General features: G+C 35.8%; 2 protein-coding genes across 7 annotated transcripts; both read left to right on the top strand.

Annotated features, from left to right (window-relative positions):
• LOC105163427 (protein CUP-SHAPED COTYLEDON 3) lies at nucleotides 1,261-5,091 on the top strand. Its single transcript, XM_011081760.2, has 3 exons — nucleotides 1,261-1,605; nucleotides 3,235-3,500; nucleotides 4,439-5,091. Exons 1-3 carry the CDS (start codon nucleotides 1,437-1,439, stop codon nucleotides 4,874-4,876), a joined length of 873 nt encoding a protein of 290 aa, XP_011080062.1. The 5' UTR covers nucleotides 1,261-1,436; the 3' UTR covers nucleotides 4,877-5,091.
• On the top strand, nucleotides 5,947-11,934 carry LOC105163425 (putative lysine-specific demethylase JMJ16). 6 transcript variants are annotated; one of them, XM_011081757.2, is made up of 10 exons: nucleotides 5,979-6,117; nucleotides 6,901-6,966; nucleotides 7,057-7,346; nucleotides 8,283-8,354; nucleotides 8,469-8,546; nucleotides 8,667-9,188; nucleotides 9,271-9,498; nucleotides 9,682-9,840; nucleotides 10,260-10,628; nucleotides 10,877-11,934. In XM_011081757.2, exons 3-10 carry the CDS (start codon nucleotides 7,059-7,061, stop codon nucleotides 11,588-11,590), a joined length of 2,430 nt encoding a protein of 809 aa, XP_011080059.1. In that variant the 5' UTR covers nucleotides 5,979-6,117; nucleotides 6,901-6,966; nucleotides 7,057-7,058; the 3' UTR covers nucleotides 11,591-11,934. The 6 variants fall into 6 exon arrangements, with proteins under 6 accessions (XP_011080060.1, XP_011080059.1, XP_011080057.1 ...); XM_011081755.2 differs by having other exon boundaries at nucleotides 7,054-7,346; XM_011081754.2 differs by having other exon boundaries at nucleotides 6,901-7,346.

Below are 12,135 nucleotides of genomic sequence, written 5' to 3'. Positions count from 1 at the left end.
GTCTAGTGACATGTGATGGACCCATCGATCGAGGACTTGCTAGCTAGTATGCTAATTTTTATTGATATAATTTGTGATTTATGTGTGTGTTGATACATTTTGAAGAAACCCTCTGCCTTTGTTTGCCCTATTTTAACCTACTTACTATTTTTTGCAACATATATATGTTGATTTAAATATAATATGTGTATTTATTCAATCATATATCATGATCGATGGGTACAAACACCTAATTGATATATACCAAATTATTCATCGTATTCGATTATTTCAAAATATATTTATGTACATGTATAATGTACATGGTCAATCTTTCATGTTAAAATCAGATATATCTCGATATGGTCACATCTGTTAAATCATCAGAGTAATTGTTGAAGAAACAAACGCGATTTATCTTGGGAGTTGATCAAATTATCATAGGTAGAATGATTGTAAATTAATGAATTCCGTGTCTAAATTAAATTAACTTTTATCGCTGATAACTCGCAACTTAATTCCTACCTATTATTGTCAAAAAAAGACCATCTCAAAATCTGTCGCGAATATTTTGCCGTTGCGAATTTCTGTCTGAAAATAATTAAGTGTTGTTTTTCTCGCGAGAATTAAGGGATTATATATATATATACACATACACTGAATAAGTTAAAGGAAAAACAAATAATTTGATTAATTTGTCTGCTAGTGTTTGTATTTATTTACACAAGCACCTAAAAAGGGTCAGAAAATGCACAAGTTACAGATATTTGAATAGGCATATAGTTAAAAGTAGTAGTTTGGAGGTTCTATATATCCTCTTGTGGGATTTGGATTTTATTCCTATCAGATTTTCTGTTTCAAATCATATTTCATTTTCTACTGTATTTAATATATACACATCATAATGTGTATAAATTTTTTTTTCTAAATAAAATATCTGATGTTTTCTTTATACACTTTGCATTTGTATTTTGAATGTGGAAAATTCTAATTCAAATCGGATTGTGATTGATGTACAATTTAAGAGAAAGTGACCAGTCACATAACGAGTGTATTATAGTTTACTACGTGATTAACTTAATTGGTTATTACTGCTTTATTGCAGTACCCTAAAGCCCACATAAACATTTCTTCTGACTTAGGTTTTTCTTGAAACTTCCCTCACACACACACACACACACTATTATATAGATATAAATGTGTATATATATATGTAACTATAACTAACTACACAAGAATATATAAGTTGCTAGAATAATGTAAAGAAAGCGCAAGTTGGGCAAGGCACTTGTCAGTTATCGTATCTCTATATATAAATATGCATGACTTTCTCCTGTAATTAATCTTATACCACCCACCCCACCCCACCCCACCCAAGAAAAAGGTAGAGATTTTGTGAGATGAGCATCCTTCTATAGACTAATTAGTATAGTTGGTGATATTTGAATTGTGGGAAAATGGGTCTGAGGGAAATCGGAGAAACACTGCCACCAGGTTTCAGGTTTTATCCGAGCGATGACGAGTTGGTTTGCCATTATCTGTACAAGAAGATTGCTAATGAACAAGTCCATAGGGGTACTTTGGTTGAGATCGATCTTCATACATGTGAGCCATGGCAGCTCCCTGGTAGGTTCTCATCTTCTCAAAACACCCCCCCCCCCCCCCCCCCCCCCCCCCCCCGCGGGGGGGGGGGGGGTTGGGGGGGGGGTGTTAATCTTTGTCTTGTTTTGTTGCAAAGTTTTTTATGAATGACAAATGGCATGTGAATGTTGGTTTATATATATATATATATATGTGTGTGTGTGTGTGTGTGTGTGCGTGCGTGCTAGAATTCTTGGTTTATGAGCTGGGTTGTATGAGCATGAACTGTATTTATCTTAATTCAGACCAGTCATTAATATTACTTCTGTCAATATGGTCAAATTGATGATGCAATAATTTGTATAAACCAGCTGAATTTAGGTGCGTGAGTGTGTGTATGTGTGGAGCAGACAGACAATATGGAGAAGAAGATAATCTTGAACAAGATTTGTTCGAAGAAAAGGAAAGTTTAAGGCATTGGTTCTTGTTTTTACATAAAAAAAAATAATAATAAGAAATTAAGAAAGGGTTGTGTTTGTGAAGAAAAAAAGGTGAATCTGTTGTTGTCTTGTTTCTTTCAGGGGACAGAACTGAAATTTTGATTGACTTATGTGCTTCTATGCATGTGTCTTTTGCTTTAGCCATGCATATTTTTGCCTTAAAGTGTGACGGAATTCAGAAAGCCCCTTCTCTTTTCCTTCAAGAATAAAGGGTGGAGCCATTTTTTAATTTACGCCTTTTTCATAGGAAATTCTATCCCCATCGATTGAGTTTGGTCTGATCAAAACTAATTATCTGACAAGTGTAATACCATTATCGTGTAAACAAATATAATATCTCATAGATTCAAATGAATCTTGATTTTACGTCCAAAAAGAGATAAAAATTTAATCTTATAAATTGATATTCCATCTCGAAATATACTTAGTATAATATAAAATATATTTTTTAAATATATAGATTTATCCACGTTACGTATATATACGACATAAAATAAATATATATGATAGAGATATGAACAGAAACCGCATTTCATCATGCATGATAAACTACTACAAAGAGGAATATTTGATTGTCTTTTATCGTTTTGTTCGCTCTCTCCCTATGTATGAATGATCACCAAAAACTAATTTAGGACAAATATTTAAGGATGAAGGACGATGATAATTCTTCAAGTAATTAATTGTACTGAATCATGGGTGAAGACAAGAAGTGTGACATAGACTTCCTACCATAGAATTACAACTTTAGTTTCTCATCTCTCTCTCTCTCTTACATATGTAGACAAGGCTGAGACAATTTTCCTTTCTTTCATATGAATCCTTTGTGAATGCCACAAACATCCCTCGATGAGAATCTTAATTTTGTGACTTATAACCAACTTTTTTGTCACTTTAGCAGAAATTGTCATACATGCAATGAACATATATGTGTGATCACATACAAGTATTGTTTTTTAAGTATGTGTTACATATATATCACCTTTGCCTTCACCTATACGTAATTTAATTTTTTCGTGCCAACTTAACATACATTCATTCATTTATTTTAATTATCGAGTCATAACATACTATAACAAAAAATAATATAACTAAGTGACAATAATTTTGATTTTGTTATTATATGTGAAAACTTTGCTAATTGTTTATAGTGAAAACTTTAATTATCCAATAGATGTGGCGAAGCTGAACTCGAACGAGTGGTACTTCTTTAGCTTCCGTGACCGGAAGTATGCAACGGGGTTCAGGACGAATAGGGCTACGACGTCGGGCTACTGGAAGGCGACGGGCAAAGATCGGGCAGTGCTCGACCCTAGGAGCCGGGCGGTGGTTGGAATGAGAAAGACTTTGGTTTTTTACAAGAATAGAGCTCCTAACGGGATCAAGACGGGGTGGATCATGCACGAGTTCCGACTCGAGAACCCTAACGTGCCTCCTAAGGTTGGTAACTGCTGAGTCCTATCACAGTTCTCCTTGTCTTCTTCCTTTAAGGTTTGATTTAATGTTAATTTGATCAAATTATGGCTAGAGAATTATGCTAATTATCTTGATTAGGAAAAAAGAGGAAGAAAAGATATCATGTGATGTTGAAGAAAATTAAGGACATTTTTAAAGTTATCGTAATTATAAATGATGTTGTAAGAAACTTGAACGAAACTCCGTTGAAACTGGAAAATATTCTGTCCATATCCTTTTTCATGTCTCATACAATGAACTCTTTCACATGCCTTAATTCCCGTTTCTGTGGGCTCCTAATCATCTTTGTATACACACACAAACAATATTCTCAGACATGAAAACCCTCTTAATTAACCTTAAGTATCGCGGATTTTAAGAAATATTAATATATATTTTATTATATATATACATACACACACGTGATATCATGATCAGGTGTATATATATGTAAAGTGAAATATAAGATAAAGTATCAATTTATAATAAAAGATTCTAACAATTATTTATTGCTATGTACATATATTTTTACTAGAGCAAATATTCTTGAAATTAATTCTTGCCATTCTGGTCCCTATTTTCGCTCTCTGACTTTGGAAAAAATTATAATTTCAATCTTTTACGAATCTACTTTAGTAATTTTCTTCACAATAATTTTAAAAATTTCCCACAGTAGTGACAAAAATGAGTGGAATTAAATTACTAAGATGTTTGGACCAATATTGCCAAAATGGTTTTGGTCGAGACTAGAATTGTTACTGCCATACTTACACTACTAAACCATATTTTTTGCAAATTAATTATGTTGTAAGAATAGAAACAAAAAATAATAATATTACAACTAGCTAGCAAGCTATCAACTGTACAAACACATGCACTTAAATCCAAGGCTGATGATCAATTTGTGATGACAACATTGACAGGAAGACTGGGTACTATGCAGAGTATTTCACAAATCCAGATCATCATCATCAAGTGATCATCATCATCATCAGAACAGCAAAGAATCATCGATCATCCCACACAGCACCGATCTGTACGCTGATTCCACAGCTGTTGCCACTTCCCCCAATTTGGCTGCTTCCCCCACAAACAACGACATCCAACATGCCTATCAAAACATCATCACTTCTTTTTTCCACACCCAAAACCCCAGCACCTCCCTCGGCCTGACGTCGTCCCCCCTCGACCACCCGGCCGCCTACCTCCACGACTGCATGCAGCCAGCTCAAAACAGGATGGTTCTTGAGGCTAAGTGTGAGGATGACTACGGCTTCTTGTTCGATTTCGATGCCTCCAATGGTGTGCCTTCCAGTCTTGAAGATATGGGGTTTGATGATGATCATCATCATGATATGTAACAACTAGGGTTTCCTTCGTGATCTTGGGATTTGTGGGCTTGATCATCATCGTTTTATTAATTTGGTGTATATGTATGTATATGTGGAATTGCATGTGAGAATTCATGTGATAGCTAGGTGATAAAGTGTTTGAATATTTCAAAAGAAATTGTTTAGGTGGTATATATTCGATAGTTAATTAGGGTTTATATTATATATATAAAACTTTGCGGGATTTTGTTTAGTTTTTTTGCTATGTTTTATTATTTTTTCGAATAAAAAGATCCATTCATTATCCCATGACATGGTTTGTATATAGATTAAAAATAAATTATTATACATTGATTAATAATTAATAATTGTATATAACTTGTATTTTTGGTAGGGAATATATATGCAAGACAAGAAAGGATATGAAATGAGTTCGATCACTTCGGTCTTTTCATTTTTCGTTTCCTATAATAATGTTGGAGAGAAGCATATTCCAAAATAAAGGTTTATGTTTGACTGATCCGAGTCGGGTTTCATCGAAGTTGATTAAATTAATAATATATTTATTATATGATTAGGTTGAATCTAATTGAATTTGAATTAAAAATTTCTTATATTTGACTATTTTCTAAAGAAGTGGTTGTGTGTAGTTCAATGCAATAGCATATAAATCTCACAATTTTTTGAGTTCGAGTCCAACAAATATAGGTATTATTTAGTCGACTTTTTCTAATAGTAGTATGTTGTTTCTTTTGTTTACTTTGAATTTGTAAATTAATTTAAAAATATTAATGTATTACGTACTACTGGAACAATAATATGTTGGTTGATTCAAAATTACATTAAAAAGAAAACTAAATATTTAGCTATTTTGCATGTCCTTATTTAGATTCTCAACCTTATCATCGAAATAAATAAATAAATAAATAATGAATGGCATGTACGAGAAGAATTGCTATATTGAATTTTAGTCAATTGTATATATATATAGAGAGAGAGAGGGAGAGAAATATTCGACGAAGAGGAAATATAAAATTAATTATTATCATTAAATAGAAAAAAGAGGAAACGGTTTTCCGGGGGGAAAACAAATAATTATAGAAAATAGAAAAAAGATGAGGCGGTTTCGTTTCTATAGTCCAAAGTTGAGTAAAAGGGTTTCCCAGAGTTGGTTGGAAATTCGAAATACAAACATAGCCCTAGTTTTTCCCTCTTTCACCAGAATTTCCTGTTTCCCAATTGGAAGGTTATCACGCTTATTTTTATTCTCGGTATGAATTTCCTTTAATCTAATTCAGTTTGTACCTTGCCTTTTTTTTTTTTTTTTTTGAAATTTGAGGTCGTTTTCATAGTCGGTGAACTGTAGCCGTTGCGCGTGAGTTCGTGCATTGAACTTGTTGTTTACGGATGTGAAGTTCATAATGATAGATATGATTATGATCTTAGTTATTCACGTATTTGAGAAAATCGAATTAATTGCGGGTTTAATGTTGGGAGTTATATAGCTAAACTGGAAAATTTTGGCGTCAGTTGGTGGAATTAGGCGCTGGAAATGGAAATTTATTTACTTTATAGCTACATTAAATGTTTGGTAGAGTTCGTTTGATATATGATTGAATTTGATCTTTCTGTGTTTCTGAACCGTTTAAGTGTAAGAATGGAGGTGTTTAGTTAGAATACGTCAAAGTTTTGCATTGTGAATGTGGAATGTTTTCAGAGGTCGCGAGTGCAAGTTATTGGCCTTTGACCTCTTACATGTTGTAGCTATTGGGGAATTATTTTGCGGGAAAAGATGTGAGAAGATTTTGGCTGAATTCATCAGTTGCCTAAAATCTTTTCCATGTTATTTTTGAAGTGATTTGCTTTGTTTTGTTAGCTATGGGTATTCAACAGATGTCTGTTAGTGTTTCATATGGCTTCAAACTGCTCAATACACATTATGTTGCTTTTGCATTTCTCCTTTTCTGTTTCTGAATTCTGTTTTCATTATGAGCCATATGAATACGATGGTTAATATATTCTATTCTTTTCTATTTTTCTCTGGCTTATTGCAGATAGTTTTCTGTATAGTTAATGGACAACTAGGTGAAGTGGTACAAGTGCTCCATCATTTTTCAAGTGTATGCCCCTTCTGGTTATTTGTTTCCCTGATGAGCTTTTGGATCACAGTTCTTCATCAATGTGATTTTTTTCCCTCCACTTTATAGAAGTGATGGGGACAAAGCGATCTATAAGCTATGTTACAGACAACACTGAAGAAAACCTCTCAGTTCCACCTGGATTTGTGTCACTAACATCCTTTACATTGAAGAGGAAGGTGACTGATCAGGAGGCTGCTGATCCCATGGCTGTAGCTGGGGAGTCTAGATCAGTGTTAATAAGTGGTCCTCTTAGCAATGTTGACATTGAAAAGCTCAAGACCTCATTCACACAGAAACCTTGGATTTGTCACGATCAAGTTCCACAAAAATATGACTGTGAAGAGACTGAAGTTGAAATGGTCTTTCTCTTCCTTCTTCAGCTGTTGTGTTGTTTTCTCTTCTTTTCCAAATTCCTCCATGGGTGTCACTATTTTCAATCTGTAGACAAAAATACGTTAAATGTCTTTTTGGTTATGTTAGGCAGTGGACTAACAAAGAATTTACAGATTAGACGGTAAGGCAAGAAACTTCAGAAATTATAGATTTAGCGAGAGAACACAGTCGGCTAATTTGTTTTCTCGTGGTTTACTGTTAGACAAGATGTATATATTGCCTGATGTACACATAGAAGTATTTCAATTCCCACTTGCTATGATGTGGAGACACATCAAAAATTGAGTTACGCGTACCACTCACGTGTCTGATACTTTATTAGAACATGAGGATTTGACCTCTTGGAAACTCTGTGATTGCATGTTGGAATTCCGAAATGTAGCCAGAAAGTGAAGATTAAAAGTAAAGGAACATAACCAGACCGGTCATTGAATTAGTATGAGATATGTCCTATAAGATAGAGGCTAGTTATGGGGCAATTAAACTATTAGATATCTTCAAACTGTTGCGGTTTATCACTAAGTGGTTTATTTTGTCGTCTGCTTTTGAGTTTAGCTTACTCTTTGTTAGGTAGTATATAATATACAGTCAGGTGATTTCTGGAGCATTTGCGTCTGTACAATGACGCGCAAAGTTACTTTCTCTGCTAGCCAACTGTAGTTGGTTATCTGGCAAAGTGGTTACTCTTTGTTAATGCATTTAGAATGGGGGTTGTTTCATTTTCCAGTAGCGGAAGTTTCCAGAAATTTTCAGCTACTGTTGCATGCAGTTTGGCATTTTCATCTGCTTTTGTTTCTTTTTTCTCTTCCTTTTTTTTTCTTCCTTGGGTGAATGGAAATGGTAAAGAGTCCCTTTTAGATGGGTCCTTTCTAGTGGCTGACATTCAAGTCCTCTGTTCCCAGAAAGATCCAATTAGTGCTTTCCTTCCAAAAGGGGTGATCCGGGGATGCGCAAATTGCAATGATTGCGTGAAGGTCCCTCTCTTCCTCCCTCACTCCCTCTCTCCCTACTGTTTCATTAATAAATAATTGTTGTTGTTTGGAATAAGTTTGTCTGGTGATAAACCGTGTGGGAGAACTATCTTGTAGGTCACTGCTAGGTGGCATCCTGAAGAGGCATGCTTGCCTGCACTTGATGATGCTCCGATATTCCGACCCACTGAAGAGGTATTCTCTACTGTATCCACTTTCGCTTCCTTGTCCTTATCAACCATTGCATTCTGTTCAACAGGAAATGCTTTGGCTGGTAGATATTGGCTATCTGCATGAGCTCAAATTTTATGGCAGGAGTTCAAGGACACTCTGAAATACATAGCAAAGATATACTCAAAAGCAGAGAGATATGGAATCTGCCGCATTGTTCCTCCTCCATCCTGGAGACCTCCATGTGTTCTTCAAGATAAAACGACATGGGAAGCTTCAAAATTTAAAACTCACATTCAAAAAGTTCATGGATTGGGAAATTTGTATTTGAAGAGAAGATTATCTAGGTTCAATGAGAAGATGGCAGATGAAATGTCAAAAGTTGCAGCTAGCATGGGACTTGAGTCTTGTAATGAAGTTGTAGCAGACTCTAAGGAATCTAAGTCGATTGCGGTGACTTCTGAATTTGAGAACGGGCCTGAGCTCACCCTGAAAAGCTTCAAAAAGTATGCTGATGATTTCAAGAGGCAATACTTTAGCGAGGATGGCAAGGTTAAAGATCCTGATATAAGCGTGATTGCAGTCCAAGAGCAATGGGGACCACTAATTGCAAGAATTGAGGGTGAATATTGGCGAATCGTTGAGAGTCCAAGTGAAGAGATAGAGGTAAAAAAGTGCAAATACCTTGTCGAACAACTGCAACATATTTCTTGTTATTTTGCCTCATCTTGGGAATTTGTTCCTTTAGGTACTTTGTGGTACTAACCTGGGTTGTCAAACCTTGGGAAGTGGGTTTCCCAGTAAGGGCGGTCCAGCAAGGAGTATGGATGATTACTCTGGATATGTGGAATCTGGGTGGAACTTGAATAATACTCCCAAGCTCTCTGGTTCTCTTCTTCCACTCGGATGCTATAACACTTCTGCCATTTTAGTTCCTCAATTGTTCATTGGAATGTGCTTTGCATCACAGTTTTGGGTAAGATTTTGAATATCTTGAAGTTTTGGGCTCTTATTATCCTCTGAATATTTTAAGGGGTTAGTTTCTTTCGTGATTGTGTTGTACATCATAATACATAAGTTGTTATTCTTCTGGAAAGTATAATTTTATCTCTTTCCCAAATTTTAGCTGCGCATGACTGTTTTTCTTGTTGGAAAACAGAGAAATGAGGAACACGACTTGTATTCACTATCTTATATGCACTTGGGAGACCCTAAAGTGTGGTACAGTGTCCCTGGAAGATATCGCTTCAAGTTTGTGGAAGTTGCAAAAAAGCTGTTTCCACAGTTGTCTAAACATCCCAAGTTGCTCCATGAGCTTGTGAGTAACATTCTTCTTTTGTAAGTGGTCCTATATATATACACACACGCATATAAGAGAATGATTATATGCTGACTGGTATTGGTAAAGTAATTTAATATCCCATCTTGTCATAATTTTTTTGATCTTCTGCACTATCAGGATATAGAAATAAATTGCAACCAAAGCTGCTGTTTTTCAGTTTATATTCTTAATATTAGGTTGATGGCTTGAAAAAATGTGGAGAATATTGAAAATGCACTGGAGATGGGAAGTTATGGTTTTATGGATTTGGACCATGAATTTGCACTCTATAGCTGCCTCCTTTTTCCCATTCTTTTTCCCTTCCCCTCCGTGTTTTGAATGAAGTTTTATCATCAACATGAAGTCAGTGCATGTTTATTATTACTTTTTTGTCTACCTTTGTATGTTATGTGCAGGTTGCTCAACTCTCACCCTCTATGCTAATGTCCGAAGGGATACCTGTATACCGTTGCGTACAGAATCACTCGGAGTTTGTTCTCATCTTCCCTGGAGCTTACCATTCGGAATTTAGTTGTGGCTTTAATTGTTCGGAAGCAGTGTGTTTTGCCCCTTTTGAGTGGTTATCTCATGGGCAGGACATAGTAGAACTGTATGCTGAATACTGTTTGAAGACTTCAATCTCTCATGATAGACTGCTGTTAGGAGCAGCAATGGAAGCTGTAAGTACACAGTGGGACTCTTTTGCAATGAAAAACAGCTCCTTCAATAATCAACTATGGAAAGGTGTCTGCGGAAAGGACGGGATCTTAACAAAAGTGCTCAAGGTATGCCTCGATTTGCTGAACCCTTAAAGAGTTAATTTTATACAGCACTGCATTTGAATGTACACATGGTAATGAAGTTCTTGGAGCATCTACATTTGAACAATGTTCTATTGCTCTGTCTGCTGACTTGTCTTATTCATTTATTGCTTTTGCCGTTCCTGATTGCTCAACAGCCTATATACTTAATCTTCCATCTATTAGATTTCATTTTGTGCATAAATTTTTGAAGTTATTCTTTATTTGGTTAGTCTCGTGTCAGAAATGAAGGCATAAGGAGGAAACATCTTTGCAATCTATCGCAATTGAGGGAATTGGATGAATTTGACATCACCACTAAAAGGGAATGCTGCATATGCTTATATGATTTATACCTTTCTGCTGCCAGCTGTTTGTGTTCCCCAAATAGATATTCTTGTCTGCGTCACGTCAAGGAGCTCTGTTCTTGTGCTTGGGGTACCAAATATTTTTACTTCAGATATGAAATTGCTGAGTTGAACGTCCTGGTCGAGGCTCTAGAAGGAAATCTAAAAGCAATACATAGCTGGGCCAAGAGGAAGGACGAAACAGATGCTTTACAGGAACTCAATCCTCGTAATAATGTAGGGGAACAAGAGAAGCCCAATGTCATTAGTCCAAGAATGTCTGCAGGCTCTCCCTATGAATTGAATGGCAGAGCTTCCAACAAAAACCTTGTACCAGCTTCCAATTGGGCCAATGAAGAGAATAAGAGTACAGCGGGTAGTGGTCCTGCATATGAAAGGAATGTGATAGCTTCTAACAAGAGTGTTATGCCAGCTTCCGAAAGAAGGGGGGCTAAAGATGAGTACGTATCCATGACTTGCATGTTTCCGTCTCCTGACACAAGTCTCGGGAACAATGCCCACCATTCTGCTTCAAGCTTGAGCACCCAGAAAAATGTAGCTCAAACTGTTGTCATTCTGCTCAGTGACAATGAGGATTAACCACCGTGAGTCCGTGAGACCATGGCGTAACAGTAGCTCTGAGAACTGTAGATCCATGAGAGTTGCATATACACACACACAAAATATATGTAAAGTTACGTATTTAATTATGAGCATAAAATTTTGTCACCTAGTGTAGGAGCACTCTAAATAATCGTGGGATCTTGGAGGGCTCAAAAGTACTTGCTCCAAAAGGAACACTAAAAGAATTTTGGCCTTCCTATTGTAGAAATATGCTTTTGATATCACTTCTCATAGTGTCAAAATAGGATATTTGGTAGAGATTTAGGAGATCTATTCATATTCTATAGCTTTGTACCGCGTCAATGATCGATTATTGGTCATTTTGTGCCTAAGATTTGGGTCAAGTTACGTGATGAATGCATGCGTCAATTGTCAATTATTGGTCATTTTTTGCCTAATGTTTTTGGTAAAGTTCCGGAATGAAAACAATCATTGTGCTTAGTTGTCATCGTTGAACTCAAAATCTGCCACTTGGATCTAGTAATTACGTGCTGATGCTCACCAACATAGATTACGAATTC

Source organism: Sesamum indicum, linkage group LG6 (genome assembly GCF_000512975.1).
Source record: "Sesamum indicum cultivar Zhongzhi No. 13 linkage group LG6, S_indicum_v1.0, whole genome shotgun sequence".
Classification (NCBI taxonomy): domain Eukaryota; kingdom Viridiplantae; phylum Streptophyta; class Magnoliopsida; order Lamiales; family Pedaliaceae; genus Sesamum; species Sesamum indicum.
Note: the sequence above shows the minus strand (reverse complement) of the source record. Positions and strands in the feature narration are given on the sequence as shown.